This window comes from Caenorhabditis briggsae (genome assembly GCF_000004555.2).
Source record: "Caenorhabditis briggsae complete genome, chrIV, whole genome shotgun sequence".
Taxonomy (NCBI): Eukaryota; Metazoa; Nematoda; class Chromadorea; order Rhabditida; family Rhabditidae; genus Caenorhabditis; species Caenorhabditis briggsae.
In genome coordinates, this window is record NC_013487.2 from 10,554,861 (window position 1) to 10,577,278 (window position 22,418).

The 22,418-nt window shown below is 39.1% G+C and overlaps 4 protein-coding genes across 4 annotated transcripts in view; 1 reads left to right on the forward strand and 3 right to left on the reverse strand.

The window, feature by feature from the left end:
• Positions 1 to 1,551, forward strand: part of CBG01758 — a gene marked incomplete at both ends in the record, with an annotated part of 3,083 nt that extends 1,532 nt beyond the window's left edge. Inside the window, 3 exons of the mRNA XM_002634142.2 lie at positions 1,023 to 1,101; positions 1,147 to 1,406; positions 1,453 to 1,551. Of these exons, the coding sequence (XP_002634188.2) occupies positions 1,023 to 1,101; positions 1,147 to 1,406; positions 1,453 to 1,551 (438 nt within the window). The remainder of the gene's footprint in view (positions 1 to 1,022; positions 1,102 to 1,146; positions 1,407 to 1,452) is intronic.
• A 227-nt stretch (positions 1,552 to 1,778) lies between these two features.
• Cbr-dcap-2 lies at positions 1,779 to 4,365 on the reverse strand (the record flags this gene model as incomplete). Its single annotated transcript, XM_045235834.1, has 6 exons — positions 1,779 to 1,847; positions 1,894 to 2,576; positions 2,633 to 3,243; positions 3,357 to 3,688; positions 3,725 to 3,919; positions 3,967 to 4,365. 6 exons carry the CDS (start codon positions 4,363 to 4,365, stop codon positions 1,779 to 1,781), a joined length of 2,289 nt encoding a protein of 762 aa, XP_045091891.1.
• Positions 4,366 to 4,783: 418 nt separating this feature from the next.
• Positions 4,784 to 11,013, reverse strand: Cbr-rsd-2 (the record flags this gene model as incomplete). Its single annotated transcript, XM_002634140.1, has 18 exons — positions 4,784 to 5,266; positions 5,311 to 5,544; positions 5,663 to 5,839; positions 6,045 to 6,186; positions 6,847 to 7,312; positions 7,372 to 7,514; positions 7,568 to 7,689; positions 7,740 to 7,833; positions 7,977 to 8,143; positions 8,190 to 8,415; positions 8,465 to 8,613; positions 8,656 to 8,788; positions 8,838 to 9,029; positions 9,136 to 9,489; positions 9,534 to 9,685; positions 9,731 to 9,869; positions 9,914 to 10,039; positions 10,919 to 11,013. 18 exons carry the CDS (start codon positions 11,011 to 11,013, stop codon positions 4,784 to 4,786), a joined length of 3,594 nt encoding a protein of 1,197 aa, XP_002634186.1.
• A 2,222-nt stretch (positions 11,014 to 13,235) lies between these two features.
• On the reverse strand, positions 13,236 to 22,198 carry CBG01754 (the record flags this gene model as incomplete). The annotated part of the gene is made up of 13 exons (XM_045235835.1): positions 13,236 to 13,256; positions 13,300 to 13,355; positions 13,402 to 13,480; positions 13,851 to 13,939; positions 13,988 to 14,199; positions 14,745 to 14,770; positions 18,567 to 18,639; positions 18,837 to 18,917; positions 19,245 to 19,379; positions 19,498 to 19,878; positions 19,926 to 20,146; positions 20,621 to 21,071; positions 22,116 to 22,198. 13 exons carry the CDS (start codon positions 22,196 to 22,198, stop codon positions 13,236 to 13,238), a joined length of 1,908 nt encoding a protein of 635 aa, XP_045091892.1.
• Between the last annotated feature and the right edge of the window lie 220 nt (positions 22,199 to 22,418).

The following is a 22,418-nucleotide window of genomic DNA, read 5'->3' on the forward strand; positions in this document are numbered from 1 at the left end:
CGCTCATCTCTGCTTCCTAGGGACTCAGAAGAGATTGTGTGATGGAAACCCCCGAGGTAACCTTGGGTATCTATCGCGGGAATTTTCTGAGCTCGGAACGGCCTGTGTTGCAAAACAAAACTAGATCCGAAGTATAGTTTTGATAAAATGCTTGATTTCCGTCAGTTTTTTGTCCGTTTTTCGTCCGTTCTTGGTCAGGTTCTTCAGGATGGCCGGTTTGTCCGTCAGTTTTGACCCTCAGGTTCAACCGCGTGGCGTCGCCAAACGGTCGAACCTAGCGGTCGAACCTGACGGTCAAACCTAGCGGTCGAACCTGACGGTCAAACCTAGCGGTCGAACCTCACGGACGAACCTGACGGACCAACCTGACGGACAAACCTGACCAAGAACGGACGAAAAACGGACAAAAAACTGACGGAAATCAAGCATTTTATCAAAACTATACTTCGGATCTAGTTTTGTTTTGCAACACAGGCCGTTCCGAGCTCAGAAAATTCCCGCGATAGATACCCAAGGTTACCTCGGGGGTTTCCATCACACAATCTCTTCTACGTCCCTAGAAAGTATGCATACTAACCTAGGAGCTCCCCTGCCCGCCAACCATCCTTAGGATCTCGGCCGACTCAGATGCGATTGTGTGATTTGAGTGACCGAAAGACCCCTCAAACGATTTCCTTTATATAAGGAGGTGTTCTGGATGTACCGACATCTGCCGGGTTCCGCCGTCCACTATACTTTGCACGCAATGTGGGCGGGCCTTAGGTTGACACCATTATTATTGGAATTTCACCAGTTTTCGGTAGTTTTCCACCGATGGACGATGTATCCGTCAATCACGACAAGTGGTGTGTATCTCTTGATGAAACAAATGAGTGAATACATATTCACTTTCTTTCGATGTACCCCCGGGACCTGAAAATTCAAGCAAATGAGACTCTGAACATAGGGAACTACTATCCCATGAATTCTAGCAAATCATCTTCCAGCAAATGAGTATTTGCCCCGTAGACTTCCATTTTCAGTTCGCTTTGGATAGATTCGAAAACGCAAAGAAGGTGGTGATTGGTGGTCATTCTGTTGGAGCCCATTTAGCGTTCCAAGGTATGTATTCGTTTAGTACATAACTAAAATGTCTCTCAGTTTCAGCCGTCACCCGTATACAAGATCTACGAATCAGTGGTGCTTTCTTGAGTGCCGGAATTTATAAACTCCACGAACTGGTTAACACGAAGTATGGTCGTGATTTGGCATTGACTCCGGAAGAAGCTGATTTATGTAGTTGTGATTATGACCTTCTTAAAACTGTCAAATTCCCTATTCTTATTGCTAACTGCAAATTGGAATCGCCAAAGCTATTCCAGCAAAATGTGGAGTTCTCTCAACTGGTAAAAAACGCTCAATACAAGGTAATTGAAAAAAAAGTTTTCGGTATAAACTCACACTTGCTTACAGGAATATGCCGGAGAGGATCACTTCTCTATTTTGACAGAGCTCACGAACGAGAACAGCGTGGTGCACAACGACTTTTACAAATTTCTTCATTCTATTTGATTTACATTTTTTGAAGCATCTTACAGACGCGTTTGAAACGAAATATAATTATTAGATGAATGGATACCTCAAATTCTAGCAAATTGTTCAAAAAGGTTCCATTGAGAGAATTTGAAAAATCTCAATATGGTAATACACAAAAGTAAGTGGTTAACGTACAGGAGGGAGTATAAAATATGCGAATTTTGATTATATATGATGGAATTGAATTCCTTTTATAGATGGGCCTACTTTTTGTGAAGTGAAAACTGTTGCATCCATGATGAAACTGGTCCAGCAATATAGTCCGTGTCGAGCTGAAAAAACTATTTTCGAATAGTTTTTAAAATATGTTTCCCTCACCTGAATCTTCTTGGCCCATTGGGTACAACAAGGGACCTCGCTACATTTTGGGCGGTTTGGAATCTGTTGATAGATTTGATTCATATACGGATTGCGATTCTCGATAGGCGTATCCCTATTGATCATAGCCAGTTCTTGATTCGAAGCCGCAAGCGAGGAAATACTAGTTCCGGCAGTAGCAGCGAATTGCTCACGGAGCAAGATTTCTTCCCACATGTGCGGATCGTCTCCATGGACTGATGGCAAATCGCTCGAAACAGGAGAAGTGACAGAATTGAACAATCCACGTATCGCTTTCGATTTAGTGCTTCCACTCAACGACGACGATCGCACTTTATACGAACCTGGAGCTGCAGTCGCTTTTGGAACCGATTGCTGCTTTTGTGTTGAGTTGATGGCTGTGAAAGCGGAATTGTCACTCAGATTGATTTTCGAGCTTTTCGGCTTTTCAGCGCTTCCCAAAGCACTTTGACTCGCAGGTTGTGGTAGAATTGGTTGGGGTTGAATAGGTTTTCCAATTAAATGTCCTAGAACAGTTGAAGGTGTGGCAGGAGAATGAGAAGAGTGAATAGGTAGATTTGGTGAGTGCATGATGGTATTCACAAGTGGTGTATCCAGCCATCCTTGATGAGAGTCATTAGTTTTTGGAACAGCGCCGCTATCTAAGGGTCTGTTTTGCTGCCCTAAAAATATCTGATTTATTTAATTTTTTTTAACTTTTTAATTGATATTTTCTTACATGGATGATCGGTAGTTACTAGAGGTTGTTGTAAATCAGTTGGCATCGCGAATCCAACCTCCGTTTCGTGATCTTTGAAGTTCTTCTCAACCTCTTCATTAATTTTTGGGCAGTTCCGAGGTGGAGCAGCGAACTGATTAAGACTGGCTCCCGCCTTGAGTGGAGTACATATTCCCAGCAGAGCCAGAGTGTCCAATCCATTGACCGAAGGAGACATATCAGGAAGTACTGGTCTGCTGATTTCTGATTCCTTGTTCTGCGGCATTGGCGATGATTTGAATGCAGAGAAAAGTTCTTCGCTAGTTAGTCTTTTCAGAATTGGTGGATTAGGAGTCACATTTTGGTTTGTTGCTGACTTCGTGACGGATGGAAACAGCTGACTCAGAATAGATTGCTCAGATGCTCCGGGTAGTGTGGATTTGGCTGACGAAGAGGCCACAGGAGCAGCTGAAGCTTGCTGCCTTCTCAACTTCTCCCTCTCTTTTTGAATATATGACTGGATATCGCGTATAAAAGGCATGACCATGAAAAACTTATATCCTTGGAGATAGGCGGGCAGCTCGTCGTTTTTATCAGTCGGAAGATCGTCAATTTTGAACCATTGAATTTTTCTGCAATCATGAACCATATTATTGAAAGTGAAAGATTTAACTATAAGTTGAACAAAAAAGTACTACAATAAATGTTATATGGAGTTGGGTATCAATTCAGAAGAATCCTTTACCTGATTTCTTTACGAGTCTGGGGTTCGAATTTGAAATCCATTGGGACATTCTTCACTAGATACAGTCTGACCATTCCGTCATTGATGAATCTCTGGAACTTCTTCTCCTTCTCCGAATAAACGCCGAAATCGAAGCCAGTCTCCTCAAAAGTCTCACGAATCGCTGCATCTCGAGGTGGCTCATTCTGATTAATTTTTCCTTTTGGGAATCCCCAATTGTTTCCTTTCGCGAAATATGACTGTACAAGTATTACATTCTGTAGTTGTGAATCCACCAAAATAGCACCATAGGTTGGTACAGAAGATTTGTATTCTCTGAACTTAGCGATTACCTGAAAAACGATGCGTAAATCCTTGAAAAGTTGTGCTTGAAATAGTTTTCTCACCTCGTCTGCCCGATGAGCATACTTCCGCAAGGATCGGCAATGTTGGCACATTTGAATAGTGAAGTCGCGAGTTCCAACATTCGGGCATCTCGTATATCTATTGTCTTCAACCATGTGATCGATATAGTACCAATGTGCTAATTCAAGATGAAAGCAAACGCGAATGTCATCATTAATCTGTGAATAAAAATCAGTGAAAAATGAAAATTCTTTCAAGATCTTACTTCACTTTCAATCATGTTACTGATGAATCGAAATTCAATCTCATCAAGAATATCTGATGGAATTCGTGGACCTCTGGACTGAGGGTATTGCTGTACCGATTGTTGTTGCGAATATTCCGATCCAGATGCATTCCGTCCCCCTCCTTTTGAAGTTGATATTTGACGAGGTCGCTTCGTTTGTGATTTCACATTTTCGGCCTGTTGTTGTTGCATTCTTGCCCCAACACTAGCACCTTTCTGCTTCTTTTTATCGTCCACACGCTTCTTCTGCTTATCATTTGTATTTTTTTTTGGTTTTGATGTGGACGGCTCATTAACTGAAACAACAGGCTCCTTTTTTTGAGCTTGCTGGAGAGAAGCTAGCAGTTTCTGCACACTTGAAGATTCCTCCTTCGACATATCTTTCTGAAAAATGGCACCTTTTTGATTTTGGATTTAAATGTCGAATATCTAACAAAAACCGAACTTTTCAAAAGCTCAAACGAGTCACATTTTGGAGCCTCAAGGTTTTTTTTTTCAAAACCGGCCGAATTGAATTTCAGAAAAGGTGGAAAAGCAAAACGGAACTTATTGTGATTGACGCAGGAGACAATTTGATAACAGAACATTTCGAAATCGACTGTGCCATTGGCGCAGGAATAAGATTCCTCATTGCTAAAAAGAGGTAACATAGTGCGACGATACGCATGATAAAAATAAATGATTGTGCACAGAACTTCCTTCATTCACATATTGATGGTAAACAAACACATTAATATAAAATCAAAAACATTGTTTATCAATTAGTTAATAGTCGGGTTCTGTATACATAGATCATCTAACTCCTGTTCGAAGATTGGCACATTCTCAACAAGTTCTCAATCTCATATTCTAAAGATGTCAAATTTCCAGGAACAACCGCCTCCATGTGTGCTGCTAGGTCAGGATTTCTAGTGTACGAAGCGATACGATTTTTAATTGATTGAGCCAGATTGACAACAGCACTGGGCTGATAAGGATCAGCATTAAAAGCAGCAGCGACAGGTGTCTCGGAACGACTCGGACCAGCATTAATACTTTGAGGTGCTGTGCAAAATCCTTGTTCGGATCCAAACATTCGAGATCCATTAGGGGTTCCATATCTTTCAGAATTGGCATACTGGCTGCCCGATGGCTGATTTTGGAAGGGCCCAATATTCGAAGAAGCACTTGAATGCATTTCTTGTTCACGTCGAAGACTCGCTTCATAAGCCATCTTTGCTTGCCTCTTCTGTCGGCTGATGTCATCATCTTCTTCTAACTCATGAGCATCGGGACCAAGCTGAACACAGGAATATTCGAGAGAATGAATCTCTATACACTTACATTTCTTTTCTTACTTTCAGCTTCGTTGAATTCGAAAGATTGATTCGTACCGATAACTTGGATGACTTTCCAAGCAAAGAAAACATCTTCATTATCACCAGCACGATTGAGCATGGCTGGAGGAACGAGACACTCGGTGTATTGGCACTGGGCAACCATATCCGAGGATCCCGGTTTGCCACGATATCTGTCCGTAATTGCGGCTGCACCTTTGTTTCCAGTCACATCACGAGTCTAAAAGAATTAAGTGTTTAATAACTGGTAAACATTGTAAACCAACGACTAAAAGATGTTTTTGGAAAGAAGTCTAATAAAGATATTCAGGGATAATACTTTCAGGGATGATACTCACCGAGTTATCCAATAAGATGGATCCAACTTCGCCAGAAGCTAATACAAAATTGCCGGTTCTGTTCGAATAATCCTGATACATTGTTAGCGGTTGGGAAAGATCGATCGGCAAATTGCAGTAGCATTCTGACGCATTCACTAGGATAGAGAGACCTACATCCCGTTTCTCAACGATATCCTAAAAATTAACATAGTTTAGGTCTTATTACACATTCTCTGATTACTGTAATTTCGAAGTCTGCATTCAACGTTTTTGCAGACATCGGGATCTTTTTCAAATGGCATGTGAACACGTCTCCGACTCGGATATCTTTGAAAGTTTTCCTGTAACACACGTTCAAAATTACAAAAAAAAATTTTTGGAGCACCAACCAAAATATCACCGCCGATGTCCGATATTTGAAGACATATGCAAGCATGATATTCTTTCTGCGAGAAACAATCAGGCAGTTCAAGGGTGTTCCGTCATTTCTACCGGAAAACGACATGGTGTCCTCGCCGAATGGTTGTTGTGGCCGATATTGTCTGAAATAGGAAGAAAAAGATTGAATAATGAATTAAATTTTCTCTTTCAAAAAACTGACACATGAGAAGAACCGGGCGGGTTTAGCAAATGATTTTGGTTTTCTGATGAGATACAGATTCTAGAGATCTAAATCGGTTCCAAAAATTCCGCTAAGTTTTAAGAAATTAGTTTCGCTTCATACCGTATTATATTACAATAAAAATGTTCAAAACCCCTTTCCCACAATTTTTCCCTCTATTTTCAGCTGTCTGAAATCTTAATTTCAGAAAAAATGGATCGAGAAAATAATTCACTATTTTCCCGCGCCGCAGCCTTGCGCCGACGACGCCCCGCCCGCGAAAATGAAGGAAAATGAGGAACACAAAATGAGCTGTAACTCAGGAATGAGCGAATATTTTTCTGGCAAAATCGAGAAATACGCGAATCAGAAAGAGCCAATTAACTTAGCAGAAATTTTTATGAAAAAATATTGTGGTCCTTATTCATACGGTATCGTTTCTCAGGAAGAGCCTCGTAAATGGACAAGAGCGCAGCCAGCGAGATTTTCAAGTGTCAGTCTTTGAAAATTCGACAAAAGAGAAACAAATTTTGGTCAGATTACGAGGATTTGAGTATCAGATAGCAATTTTGCGTTTCAAAATATCGTTGCGCCAACTTACTCCGGAGAAGGCTGTGGAAATTGCGGTTGACATTGTGACATAGGGCGACTATGATCCTGATAACTTTGCGGACCCGAGTGTTCACAATAACTATTCGGATTGTTGAAACCATTTTGGCGTAGATCATATTGGTTCCCATTCGTCGGAGTGAAACTTGACAGTCCATAGTGTGATCCTTCATCCGCAAACTTATTTTTCTCCGGATTATAGTATGGATCTTGTGATACATGGTCCGCGAATGTATTCTTCTCTGGATTACGGTATGGATCTTGTGATCCATGGCCCGCATACATGTTCTTTTCGGGATTGCAATATGGATCTTGCGATCCATGGTCCGCAAATACATTCTTTTCCGGATTGCCATAGGGATCTTGTGATTCATGGTCCGCAAATATATTTTTCTCGGGATTGGAAAATGGATCTTGTGGCTGTTGGCGATTGCCTTGTCGATTGTCCCATCCAGAATCTAAAATAAACATAAGATTAGCTATAAACATAAGATTAGCTAATTCGACGACGATTCACCATTCGATGGGTATTCTGATGCTCTACTTCTTCTTTCCGGTGAACGAGACTGTGGAAAGATCTGCCTGGCGAACCAATAACATTCTTCTCCTTTTTTGCTCGGTATGGGTCGACCGAATCCCCTCCTGCACACTACATGTGCTCTAGAAATCATAAACATGTATTAGGGATTCAGTATTTCAAGAGCCAAAATTACATTCCGTTCTGCCCAAAGTCCAGATTATTTTCGGTTTGCACATTTCCCAGCGGCTTGTGTTTGAAGTAGTTGATGTTGTCCACTGTCGAGAAGTTGGATGTGCTTGTGAGAACAGTTGTGACCTGGATACCGTTAAAATTCATGAATGAAGTCACTCTGTTTTTCAGATTACCTCAATCTCGTCGCCTGTCATAGCTACTGACGTATCCAGAAACTCGTGGGCATCCTTTTCAATTTTGGTCACCCATAATTCTCCACTCACGTTCCTGAAAAAATTATGAAATGACTCAGAAAATTCATTTTTCGATATGAAACGACTTTTGAAATTTTTTCTTTTCCCAAGGATTTTCTCTTCCCCAGCTCCAATTTTTTCCATACAAGCATAATACTGTCGGTATCAAAAACTTACGTTATTCGGACTGAGATCCAAGACAGAACTTGAACATGCTTTCCCGTGCTGCCGTGAGTAGGCATTTCTGAGAACACAGCATCTCCCACTGGAGTGAGCAACCGTCCCCATCTTCTGTTACCAACTTTTCTTACACTAACTACGAGCCCGTTGATCCAGTCTGGCAGCTGAAAAAATGTTTGGATTCCCATATTCAGATTAAACCATCCCTACATTGGTTCGATCTGGCTTATTACGGCTACTCTTTTGGGGGCGAGAAGGTAATCTATCCATCTGCGGCATTTTTGAGGCCGATAATCCGTTTGATTGTATCTGTTTCTTAAGGTTTTCTTCAAACTGAACCATGGAGTTGGCAAAATCGTCCGAGAATTCTACATCCTCTTCTTTTAGTTTGGAAACACTGCGGAACACGGGCTCTAAGGGATCGAGCCATTGCTTGCTGAAAGAAGAACATTTTTCCAGATAATGATACGGATCATTTTACTCACATTTCGATGTTAGTGCTGTAGACGGTGTTCCCCAATAAACCGTCGGCCGGATCTGCTATTTCAACAAGTCCGAATCGGTTCGAAAAACCACAACTTCTATTGTATGTCTTGTATCCGTTATTGTTTGAAAAGACCAGATGTGTTTTCATCTGAAAGAAAGTTTGGAATTTCAATATTATCATATTTTTCACCTGTGGTGGCCCATTTGGAGTTAGAATCACAGCTGCACCAGGAGGAGAATATCGGAAGCTGTTTGCTTTTACAAAAGTTGTTCCATTTTGAGGTCCTTCCGGTATGAAACGAACCACTCCCCATTTGGCGCACCTGACATTTGAGTTACTGCATTAGTGTGTAAAACAAAATTTCGGCTTACCGTTCGTTATTGGGATTCTCTAGTTTCATAAGCTTAAGAAGAGTAGTTTCGTATACAAATATCTCTCTAAATGACGAATCGAGGACAACGGCACAGTTCTCTATTTCTTTGTCTTCAGGAATCATATTCTGGCCGCTAGAAGTAGGATTCTGGGCACCGAAATTGTTTCGTGAAGTTTGTCTTCCGAATTGCCTGCAAATCAGTACTTTCCCAACTATTGTGTTTTTTGTGTTTCTTTTTACGCTAATAATATCAATTGGCGAGCTGAATTAGTATAAAGACCTAGAAAAAAACCCACAATCTTTCTGACCGTTCTGAAGCTCCGAGATTCCTTTGAGATGATCTTGAAGACTCCGAAGATGCAATACTTCTGTTGTCGGCACCAGCTTGCAAACGTTCCGAGTCTTCATTTACTTTGTTAGGCGGACGGTAGCTATTTCCAACTGATTCATGACCGCTCGGAAGTTGGGAGAACTCGTTCATTGGGAGAAGGTTTGTATTTTCTGGCTCAACTGGTTCGACTCTAATTTTATCTTCGTACAGATAAAGCGATGTCATGAACGCTTCACTCTCTTCTGGAGATGCATCACCGCAGATCGACCAGACTTTGAATCCATACGTGCTCTTTTGACTGAGCTCAGTAGAGTTGTTGCTGAAAATCAATTATTACGCTTCGCTAGGTAAGGACTAACGAACAAGGTGAGCTCAGCTTTATATACTTGGTTTCTCTCCATCCGAAGAGCGACGTTTTCATCGACTTCCACATGGCCAAAGACTCCTGCGTACGCCTTTTTCTTTGAATACGTCGGATGATTGCTTTCAACCGAGAAAGCAATCATTGCTTCGATCTGAATATTATTTATTACTTGTGTTTCATAACCACAAAAACCTACGAGAAGCCTATTTCCATCTAACCGAACTCCGTCGTCTTCAGTTACACTTATAGAATCCGGTTTTGAAACGGGTGTATACACCGCATTTTCATTGGAATAATCGTAATCAGTGAACCGAATGAGTTTACCCGTTGTGATTCTGGAAAACAAATTGTTATTCCTTAATTAATAAGTAGCACTCACGGAAGTTCCAACGGAAGCTTGATATTGATCATTGCTTCCAGCGACGTAGAAAAACACATCGCCGTATGTGAAGCCTCGTCGAAGGAGAGCACAATGGCTGTCACTTCCGATTCTCCCATTTTGGACCTGAAAATTATAGTTCTATGAGAATGAAACTTGGAAAAAATAACAAAACAGAGAGAATGTGAACTGCTGCTTTTTGAAAGTGAAACAACCGCAATTCCCCCACTATCTCTGCGTCTTTCTTCTATGCGCCCTTAAAGAGCGCCATGGGTTCTTCCTCGTGCCATGAGACGACTGTTCTTTTTTGTCTCTCACGCCTACCATATTAATGGGGTTATTCATGGAAAATGTGCACCGAAGCGTTATTCAAGACAAGTGCATTTCAGACAACTTCAGCTAACAATCATTCAAAATGATCTCAAAGACGTATTGCGGGAACAAGAAAACTAAAATTTTGCAAAATATACAAACAGGACACAATAAGTTTATAAAAGGGTTTGCTGAGTTGTTTGTGAGAAAAATTCGATGTTATTGAAGCTGTAAACTGATGTTAAATGCTGAATATCGCTCTAGTCTGACGGCGATGTACGTTTCGGTGGAAAATACAGTTATTTAAGGGCGCATCGTTAAAATCGAACAGTGAAAAAACAATTGCATGCGCCTTCGAAACCGTACCTCAACGTTAATTTATGTTTGCCTATATATTGGGATTATCCTTGTAACGAAAGTGTATTTATATTAGGACGCACTTAAAAGCATAACGGTATCACCGAAATGCATTGACCAACTTCCGATTCTCATGAAACTTCAATCGAATTTTTTTTAAAGAGCCAAAAAATTGATGTTGAGGTAGAGTATCAAAATCGCTTCCAAAAAAGAACTTCTATAAAATTTCGCTCTTTTCACTGCTGGTCTGACAATGCGCCTTTAACTATATTTCAAAAACGTGGTGAGGAGCAATAAGTTTTTTGATAATTAAATACATCTAAAAGACATACTCACTTCTTCTCGAACTCGTACATCTTCTCAATAAATTCGGTCACATCGATGTTAGATTTCAGTTTTCCTAACTTTTTCTCTACTCTCAATAGACACATGCTGTTTGGATAATCGGGGTTTCTGAAAATCTGTGAATTATGTCGTCAGTAGGATACACTTACAGTTCAACTAAAACCCGAAAAACACCAGCTGCAGTAAAATCAAAAGAAGAGCAGTCAATGGGCCCGAACCAATCGGTAAATCCTATTTTCCGATCGTGGGTGAGATCATCAGGGTTCTCACTAAACCCAATCCAACTCTTGATGGAAACCACTCCATCGTTGCTTATCCAGCAAACGGTCGGATCGAAGTCGCCCACCTCGATTTCGTGAGCTTCCAAAGTGATTGGCCAGCTAGAAGTCGCAAGGAGACTAGATTTCAAGGTTATTGACCGGCCTTTCTGGAGTCTGAAAACTGAAACTACATTTCGAATCTCAAATGTTTACCTCACTCTTTATCTATAGATTTAATACTATAATTTTCTCTGGTCTCCCTATTCACACATGTAGCAATCCTGGACGAATTGTTGAAATCAATTACGAGGAGCTCAACGTTCATTGTACCTAAGTATAAGAATCTGAAATCTTAGAAAATGAGTCGAAATATCCGAAACTTGTAGTTAATAGGAGTACAACCGAAATTAGGAAGACGCAGACGATTGTCTAATAGTACATCATTTGAAGAGGAGAAAAGAAAGAAAAAAGATGTTGGGAGTGAATAGATAGGAAAAGTAAAAAGATGAGAAGGGTGCAGATGGGAATAATAGACGGGGTTCATTTGGCAGATGGCATTAAGAAAATTTGAATTATTTCTGATGTAGCCGATTGTTCAGACAGTCAAGCGAGGCTGACTTGATACTAAAATTCTCTATTTAACTTTTATGTATTTTTCTAGAGCCCAAATGAGCCAAATAGAGAAAATGCACCAAAAGAAAAAGAAATCATAAAGCAGGTAAACTATCAAAAAAGATATTAAGCATGGGAAAATCAAATAGTGGCTAGTAAAGTTTCTGAAACTTGATGTGCAAACGTTTGGAGTAGAGCAAAAAGTTTTAGATCAGAAAATGGAAATACCGTAAAAACTCTATTGGAGTGCCACCAAAACCGTCAACTTTGAGCCCATATATCTCGGTTCTCGTGAAAGATTTAAAAAAGTGGTTAACTGGCAAAATACTATTGATTTTATAATAAACATTTTGTCAGTTGACCACTTTTTCATATCTTTTACAGAAACAGAGATTTATGAATTCAAAGTTGCCGGTTTGGGTGGCCTTCTATAAGAGTGTTTATGGTACATTAAACAACTGAATACCGTAAAACCTGTATTAGAAGGGCCGGCTTTCTATTGTTCCAAAGTACCTCCGGAGGGCCCTTCTATCAAAGGGGCCCTTCTGATACAGGACTTACGGTAGTTCGAGGTTTCAAAAAACTTCGTGTATGAAAGAATTGCATAAAATGATAGTATCCCAGAAGGACTCACATTTATACTTATTTATGTAAGAAAAAAATATTTCAATGAAAAGATAAGATAAGAAATAAGTCAACTTTTGAGTCCTACAAAAGTGGTCCAGAATTTCTCGATTTGTCTGAAAATTTCAGTGTACATTAAACAAAAATAGAGCTTCAGTTCTGTAATTGACAACATTTTGCAAAAGTTGAACCAACCGGGATAAGTGGTTCAAAAGCGTTGTTTGTCGGAACGATTCTGAAATACTTTTTGTGTTGAAAACCTCTAAACAAGTTGTATTTTTCTAATCAAAAAATTACTGGAAATTGACAGAAATCGAGAAAAAAAGAGGAAGTAAACAAGTATTTGCGAATTACGGTAGTTAGGCCGTGGCAGTGGCTACCAGATTTTCTCTTCCACAGCTCCGATTTTTGCAAATTAAAATAATACCGTATCTATTTTTTTGCAAAGCACAGAAATGAAACACCGCTTTCTATTCGAATGGTAAAGGAGAATGAGGTGCGCTCCCAGGAAATAAAATTTCCATAATAAAAGAGAGAAAAAAGGCGTTTCTTTGTAGAGTGTATGTGTTCAATAAAACGGTGCATGGTACTCGACTTTTGCAATATGGGAAACCAAAAATTACGAATTTTTGCAAGAGGAAATGTAGAGGTATCAGTGTATTTCAAGAAGCATTAAATCCTTTTTATAATTATTCCAAAAAATTGGTTTTTCAATCTTCATGATTAAAAAAATAGTTAAACTTTATTAAATTTAAAAAAAAAGAAAAATGGAAATCAACACAAAAATTCAGGAATTCTTGACATTCCGATGGTCAATAGTTGCGTACGATGCTCTGAAAAAGATCAATTTAGATTGACAATTAAAAAAAAACTCACTTCGACAACGAATTCTTTGTTGTATTGTCTGTTGACATCTTGGAACCGTGTGTCCCCTGAAAACAAGAACTTTCAGACAATGTATAGTTTTAAATGGATAACCAGTTGGCAGTTTCTCTACAGTTCTGCTCCAATGTCTTCCTTCATTTGGTCCGTCTCGAAGGAGAGTATCCAATTCTCCCTGGAATTTTTAACTTGAATGATTTTATCCCGTTAAAAATGATATTTTTCAAGTGGTCCGTCAAAATTTTTTTCTACCGTGTGTTCACTAATAGAAGCCCACCGTCAACTTTGAGCTCAATTATCTCGGTGCCCGGGACAGATATCAAAAAATTGTCAACTGATGAAATATTGTTGATATCATGATGAATAACTTATCAGTTGACAAAGTTTTGTTATGTTTCCCAGGAATCGAGATAATTGAGGTCAAGTTCGGCGGTTTTTTTCAGTACTCATACTAAAGAAAATACGGTATTTCTCGAAAGTCTCTAGACTTCTAGAACTGACAATAACTAAAACAGGAAAAACTTGATAAGAAAATCGTCTTCCACCTTCCATGTGTTGTTATGTCTCTCATCAAGAAGTCTTCCACTTTCATCTCTCCACTTCCAATTCTCATCTTTTTTCTTCTCGACAACACCTGTAATAACTTCCAATGGTGTCTTTTTTAAATCTTTCTGAAACCCACGTCTACACATGGTCATAACCAATCCATCGTCATTCTCTTCAACTCCTCTCATGCTTCTTCCAACCCAATCATTCCGTGCATTTCCAACTGCTGCCGTTGCGTTGCTTACTGGAGGCCATTGTCTAGCGATTGACTCAACACCACCTTCCGCTTCTGGATTTCTGATTGGAGTTTTGCTGCGGCGAGCTGTATGAGAAGCATATGGAGATGATCTGAAATTTTGATATAGCTATACGAGGAGAATTGTGTCTCCAGAATAGGCCGAGGTCGCTTTGCAAATGTAAGACATGGCACAGGTAAGACACGGTTGCCGAGGAGCGGACATACGACGGATGAATGTCTATAATAGCTTGTGTATTTTTGCAAACGTGAAAAAATTGTAAGAAACGGTATTTATAAAAGACAATCATTAGTAATCGAACTATAATGAGAAAACTACGCGTTTTCGATGATGAAATGAGAACCACTTTTTTCATTTTATAATGTTTTTTTTTATGTTTTAAAGAACATTTTTAAGCAGAAAAATATTTGTTAAAAGTTATGGTCCAGCTATTAAAATTGCCTTTCATATTTTTTGTTGCAACTTTTTCCCATTTGCAGAAATACACAAGTTTTTGCCAATCCTTAAACCTTCAACCGCCGTTTGTACGCTTTTCGGCAACCCTGCCTTATCTGTATTTTTAAAGATTGTTGGTTTATAATTTGCATAGTACTGTATCTCTACTGTTGACAGAGTAAATGAAAGGAAAAAACTAACTTGTAGGCGGCACTTCCAAACGGATTCTTCTGGGTCTGGTAGTCGTAAACTTGATCGTTCCTGAAAAATTATATTACCTCAAGACGAACACAAATTATTTTTCCTATTTCCTTCCCTTCATCCCTCTTCTTCTTCTTCTTATCCCCCCAATTGTCCTGAATTCACTCGTCTACCTAATCTGCTTTCCCCCTATTCCAAAATCTAGATTTTCACTCTATTCAGAATGCGTTAAAACTTCGTCTCCTCCTAACACCAAACTCGTAGATATATAAGGATCTTCCTCTTTTGTTTTCTGTTCTCCTTCTTCTTCTTCTTTTCAATGTGTTGTGTGCTCTCGCACGAATGCTCCTAGTCGAGTCAAATTATAATTAGCTTTTTGCTTTCGTCTCCTATTTCTTTTAATGTCGCCCTCCGTTTTTTTCGATGAAGCTGTCAATTATTCCTCACTGGAAAATTGTACAATTTTTATTATAGTTTGACCGAAAAAAATCAGAAAAATGTAGTAACGAAAAACTATTGCTTTAAACCAAATCAATTAGGGAAATTGAGTCTGAGCGTTTTTATGTTCTCTTTTGTCCTCTGGCCTGTTTTCAATGTTTTAAAAACTACTGAACAGTGTTGAAAGTTTCAATGAAATCTATTTAAGTTCTTTGGTAATTGGAAGTTTAATAGTTTTCTTGTTGAATTTCCATCTATTATGAACACGAAATGTGTATCCCATAAACACCAAATTCACCCTATACTTACACTTTGAGCTGAATTATCATATTTCTATGAGAGATAACAAAAATCTGCCAACGGATAAAATGTTTTTCATGGTAACACCAACATTTTATCAGTTCACACTTTTCTGATATCTTTTAACGACAATGCGATGATTGAGCTCAAACTTCAAGTATACGATAGCCTCCTTCTATTAGACTGGTTACGGTAATTGGTTTGATGGATACAGTAACCATTCATAAATCATCTCATGAATGGTAACCCCAAAATAATCATTTTACATTTTTATAATTATCGAAAGAATTCGAAAGTTTTCTAAGACTGAATTTTTTACATAGTCGCGAGTACTGAAACAATATTTTACGAAAACGATTCTCCCACTTTTTTTCGATTCTTCAACTGATCTGAATTATCTTTCCCCTTGATAAGTCAATTCTAATGATATTACATGTCTAATCTACAATCGATATTAGTCCAGTTTTTCGCCTATTGTGGGGTGTAAGCATATTTGTGCTGTGAGTGTGCAACGACTCCGTCGTCTTCGTCTTTTCACCTATATAATTCGGCAGCTCAACTCAACCCGACAACGAAGAAGACGTTAGAGACGGGGTGTCGAAGACGAGAGGAGTGAGAGTGTTGTGAGAGCAGTAATGCCACTTCTTTCCAATTTTTAATTTTTCTCTTCTTATGGGATTATTCATGAGAATGAAATATGCCATTATTCTAACCCATTTTACCCCCGAAGCACAGATCACAGAAAACTATATACTTTAAAACCTTCAACAGGAGGGAGCTAACTTTGAACTTCGAGCAAATTTATTTCTGTTCTTGTCAAAATGTTGCCAACTGAAAATTGTTTTCTCTAAATATCACAAACAGTTTATCATTTGACACATTTTTGATATCTTGCATGGGAGCCAAGAAAATTTACCTCAAACTTGACCTATGGGTGCTCTTCTATTACAGGTTTTACAGTATTCGTCAAAAAATTAAAAGATTGGTTAAATTCTTTTAATGTTTTTCATTTTCTTTCATTTAGTTACACTTGATTCCTAAGAAAAAAGGAAACCCGTTTTGAGCTTTGAAATCACCCATTTCCGTCTCGTTTCCTTGCAGAAATTTTAACTTTTCTGTTCCATTGCTCACTTCAAAATCTACCGTACTGCAAATTAAAGGAAACGCGAGGTGTCATACTGCTTCTCAAGCACATATTCACAAAACCCTCGAGGCAAAATTGAAGGGCGCCTGAGTCCTTTTCTCTTCTCGTTTTTCCTCATTGCCCCCAATGCATTTCTTTACTTTTCTAATTCAATTTATCCGTCCCGGCTAGCTTCTTTTTATGCATGTGCGGATACTGCTCCGCCGTCTCATCAGAATGAGCACTTATAGTCTCCGGGGGAAAAAAGGAAAGAGAGATTCATATATAAGAGGAAGAAGAAGAAGAAGACAAAAACGATTAAAGCGAACCTTTAGATGTCTTCCTTTTCTTGTTTTTGTTGTTCAATCATGGAAAAAGTTCCGTTTGGAGTGCTCACCTCAAGTGGTGGTTACTGTAATCTCAACAAGTTACGCGCTTTTTTTTCTAGATCTTTCGGGACGCAACTTTAGTTAATTTCTGTCGTGACAAGCTGAAATTTACATCGAGCTGTTTTTCAGAAAGACTCTATTGTAAAAATGTTCTCTCGAGAATCACGTAGTCAAGATTTATTCTATACTTCTGTTATACAATTCTGCAGATTTCCTCTTATTTCAATCAGAAACTTCAAAAATGAGGTTTCTAGTTATTTTTGGCTTTTCGTGTTATCGTTAGAAAGCTAATAGTATTTGTTCTTATTATTATTTCAAGGGAGAGCTCTGACCAAAAACTTTTAGGATTTGAGTTCCCGCGCAGTGAAAAACCTAGGCCGTGGCAGTCGGGCCCTTTTTTACATGACAATTTTCCCTTGTTTTACTTCCGCCACTCAAAAAACTCGTCTCGCCGCCGTGGCCTAGGCTTCTTCCTGCGCGGAAATTCAAATCCTCGGCCCCATTCCCCATCCTAATAGGCAAAACTTTTAACCGCGTTTTCCGGGGATTTCGAATTTTTCCTTCGCAATAATATTAGGAAAATACATAATTTTTAAGATATTTCAATTGTTGGCTGGAGTCCCCTTTTCAGTTTATACTAGTTGCAAAGAATTGAGAATCTGAAGATGATGAAAATCACGGAAGGAACAGCTGAAACAGAAAGACCCGAAAATTCAATTTTCGTCGAATTCAATTAGTCTAGTCAAGTGAAAATCCTCAGTTCAATTCTTTAACTGACATCATCAAAGACTAGACCCGAGCAATTTGACCCGATTCACCCTTTTCTTCTGTTACTCCCAAACATCCCCATTTTTGTTGTCTTCTCTTTTGAACCCATCTCATCTTCTTGTTTTTTTCTTCTTCTTCTTCTTTCACTCGTTACTCAAAAATCTGCTTCTTCGTTTTCTTCGGCATACCCACACACCCCAATTCCTCTTCGTTTTTGGATCTCAGTGCAACAAAAAGGAAAAAAGAAATTGAATAATATAGACGTCTCTCATAAGCTTTCTCCCCTTCGTTTTTTTTCTTCCCGCCTCATTGTTTGGTGATTCGAAATGAGACGACAGGAGGAGCCCCCCTTTGCTCCGTAATTTTGTGCTCCTATCCTATCCATCGACACGTCCTTCTTTTCTAATGAAATAGAGACATGGGGATGTGATAATTGCGTTTTGGGCACAAGAGTTGAGAGGGATGGAGAGAGCTTCATGCTTCTTCTCACCGCAGCAAAAGTTCAACAACTTCTTGTGTGAGAAAATGGAGCAATCCTTCTTCTCAATCACACGCCCAAACCTCCCTTCTAAGCCAAAGAATAGGAGAGAGCATGAATTTTTGTTTTTGAATATGACAAAGTCAATATTACCATAAGCAACAGTTTTCCTTATAATTATTCTCTAGTTTGACCTACTTTTTGAAAATTTCCAGCTTTTTGAATTTTTTGGGATTAACCAAAAATATTAATATCTGAAAATTCCACAGAAATTGTGGTCATTCTGACGGTGTTTTTCGAAACGTCTTGTAAATGCGCTCAAATGCGGATGATCGTAATACTACAGTAAAATTAGCGGTGGTCTCGTCGCGAAAGCTTTTAATAACTGCTGACTCGCTACTCTGCGGTACCGGCATTCCATCGGAAAAAAAGCGAGAAACTTATTTTTTAATAAAAACTTCCTGGAAAGCTCTAGAAAAACGGAGCCCTGGCTGTTTTAAATTCAAAAAACGAACACTTTGAATTCACTATTTCTCTTATGTGTTGTTTTTATTCTCTCAACCTCTTTTGACTATTTCTATTTCAAACTGACTAACCTGGCATTGATTTGTCTTGATCGTTGTCCCTCCATCCAGTTTCCACTTTGATATTGAGGACTACTGTAGCTCTGTTGTTTGCTGCAAAAATTCGAAGAGGGTGATTGGTTTTTAGAACGAAAAAAGAATCCAGGATTAAGGAAGGAAAAGGTGTCTGGAGGAGAGAGCAAAACGAGTGTCTAACGGGGAGAGCCACCGCCCCCGGTTATCATCTAAAAACAAACAGCTGTTGCTGGCTCTGTCTTTTGGCTTATAATTGATGATATGATTACATTCAAATAATGAAACCACTCGAATGTCATCATGGGCCCAAAAAGTGTCATTAAACAAAAACAGCTCAGAAGGATTGGAAACAAAAAGGCGGTGCAGCGAGAATTTATGTATCTCGTGAATAATGAACGAACGCACCTATTGATGTCTTTTCGCATTTGTTCGGCTTCCTCCACTGGTGAGAATACACTTCTTCCCATCATAAAACCATTGTCCGAGTGTTGTTTGTTTCTATTTTGATATTCTTCCGAAGAATGTACAATCTTTTGTGGCCTAAAAAAGTAATATAATTTCGTATCCATCCCCAAAGGTCCCTCGTCATTCTGATGAAATGACTCGAATGAGACATTTAACACTTTACTACATTCCGTTTTCTGAGTTTTTGTCTTACCTGAAAACAAAGTTCGCCTCCTTCTGATCATCTCCTTCAACTCGACTAACAACTTGTTCTAAACGACGCATCGTTGGACCAACAGAAGATGCTCTCCATGGTGTTGAATTGGCTGATCTATCAACAACTTCATTGGCTTTCCATTGTGCCATATCCGGATGACAGCTCTGTGTCATTTCTCGATTCACTGATGCTCTCTCTTGACGAGCTCTTTGTTGTTCTTCGAGTTCATCCATTATATCAGACTTGAATCCACCAATTCCTCCCTTCACTTCTCTTCTTTCTCTTGCTCCTGGAGTCATCGAACGAGCACGGCTTGGCTCTCGAGAAACTGGTTTCGGAGGTGGAGGCGGTGGAGGCGGTGGTGGAACTGATTTTTCTCTGAAAATAATTACTGATACAGTGATTATATTGATATCCCTAAGTACCTTGGTGGTTCAGAAATGACTTGCTCCTGTTTCGGTTCCTCAAAAACTCGTTCGTAGTAAAATGATTCCGAAGTGTCTGGTACTTTTATTGATGGCTCCTCTCTCTTCGGAACGTCTTCGTAAATTGTCGGCTCGTCTGGTTCTTCATCTTCAATCTCTTGCTTTGTAGCTGTTCTCAGTTCAGCTTCGTTCAACTTGTCAGGTGGATATTCGAAAGAAACCTGAAAATGAAATTGTCTTTTTTGCAACTGCTGAAAATGTTGTGGTTTCTGATTTCATAGTTTTAAGAGCCACAAAAAACAGGTGATTTAATAGTAAGCGGACAATAGAAGAGTGGATGTTATTTTCGTTTCACCGATTTCCGTAAACACTCTAATACAACGTGCCCCCTCACTCAAACCGTCTACTTTGAGCTCATATATCTCGGTTCCTGTTGAAGATATAAAAAAGTTGTCAACTGATAAATTGTTTATCATAAAGTCATCATTGTTTCATCAATTGGCTCATTATTTGATATCTTGAATAGGAACTGAGATAACTGAGCTCAGTGTGACAGTCTGGTTGCCCTTCTAGAACTTGTTTTACGGTAACTGTTTATAAACAGCAAAGTTTTTTTTTTCGAGAGATGAGGAATTTTGTCTCTAAATGCTTTTTGATAACTCTCTTTTGTTCTAACAGTATTAATTTTAGCTCACCTTATTATAACTTGGAGACGATGGAGTTGCCTTGTATGGTTTTGGGGTAGATGGGAGAGTTTGAGATGGTACATTATTAGAAACAATAAATGCGTAAATCATTCCGAACACACATTTGATCACTTTCCACAAAAAATGAGCTCCATACTTGATCCAATTCCACAGCTTCCTTCCCGCCTTCTTTGAAAATTCCCATACTTTAACGGATCCTTTCTTGACATTGTTCCATAGAGATTTGAAGAATCCACGAATACCTGCATTCTCAGAATAATATGATTTGGGTGTCGAGTTGTGATTATGATGTTCCTGATTACTGTAGCCATTCGTCGCTGGTGGATTCTTTCTGAATCTCACTCCATTCGACTGATGATCCGAGCACGGAGTTCCATCGACACAGCAGTATTGAATAACTGGTTGGCTGTTCTTCTCACATTTCCATTCTTGTCTTCCTCTGAAATTTTTTTTCGGAAAACTCTTTTTCTCTTGTTCAATACCCCGTTTTTGGGAAACCATGGTTCAAACCACGCCCCTTTCTCTCTTTTCTCCTTCCCAGTTTTCCTATCATTTAATTAATCTAACCACTCTATTCAAGATCCGTTTTCTCACTCTCTCCTTATTTATATTTATTTTTCTTTTCTTCTCAAGCAAACAAGATTGCCTCACAAATCTCCAATCCTTTTGGAAGAAGGTCGACTCAATGAACAACTGACTCTTATTATCCTATCTACTCTTTTTTCTTCTTACCCAGAAACTATAACAATGTAAACTCAAAAAGAAAGAAAGAAAGAAAAAGTTTTAAGCGATACACATGGCTAAATTGGAAAATGGCGATCACCTGCTGATTGACATTTTTCATTTAGCCTTCTTCACGCTCTATGTCCTTCCCGACAAGTTTGACTTCTATAGCCTGGCTCTGCCGTTTTCAGCTTATCCTTCAATTTTCTTATATTTTCCTTGTTTTGCAGAGACAAAAAGAGCTAAGCCATGACTAGACTCGAAATGATTTATGATTGTTCTCTCTCATCTTGTGTGTGGGCGAGGAACATATTTTAGGATTCGTGTTGGGTGGAAGATGGCATTTTTTTGATCTTATGTCTTTTTTGGAACTAGTTCTCAAAGTATACACACTACAATAAGTTTTCTCCGTGTTCCGTTAGTCTGGGGCTTTCTAAGCGCATCCCTAAAGTACCGTATTTGCTCTAATATAAGCCCATCCACACTTGAATTTTGAGCTCAATTATCTCGATTCCCGGGAAACATAGCAAAACATTGTCAACTGATAAGTTATTTACCATAATATTACAGACATTTTATCAGTTGACAAATTTTTGATATCTCTCATAGGAACCCAGATAATTGAGCCCAAAGTGCACGTATATGTAGGGTGGGGTTCTACACATTAGAGCAAATACGTTAAACAGTTCACTTTCTAACAACTGCTAAATCTTAAAAATTATTTTTTTACATCTCCAAATTCAGAAGATTCTCAACTCACTTGAATAGATAATAAACAAAATAAACAGCTGTCCAGAAGACTGTTCCAACTGCGTGGATGGCGTCCGCAGCAACGGAAGGCATGACTCTCGAATAGTGCGAAGTGAGCTCCGTGGCGGCCGTCGCCCGTAGGATCCCTTACCCCAGAAAGATCCCGTTGTAAAAAGGCGGCAGGAACGGAAATAGGTCGAAAATGAAGGGAGAATTAGAGATAGGTTTTAGAAGCTGCTAGTTGGATATCCGTCTCTCGATTTCTTTTATCTTTTACTCATCCTTCTTTCTTCTCCTCTCGCCAAAAGGACCC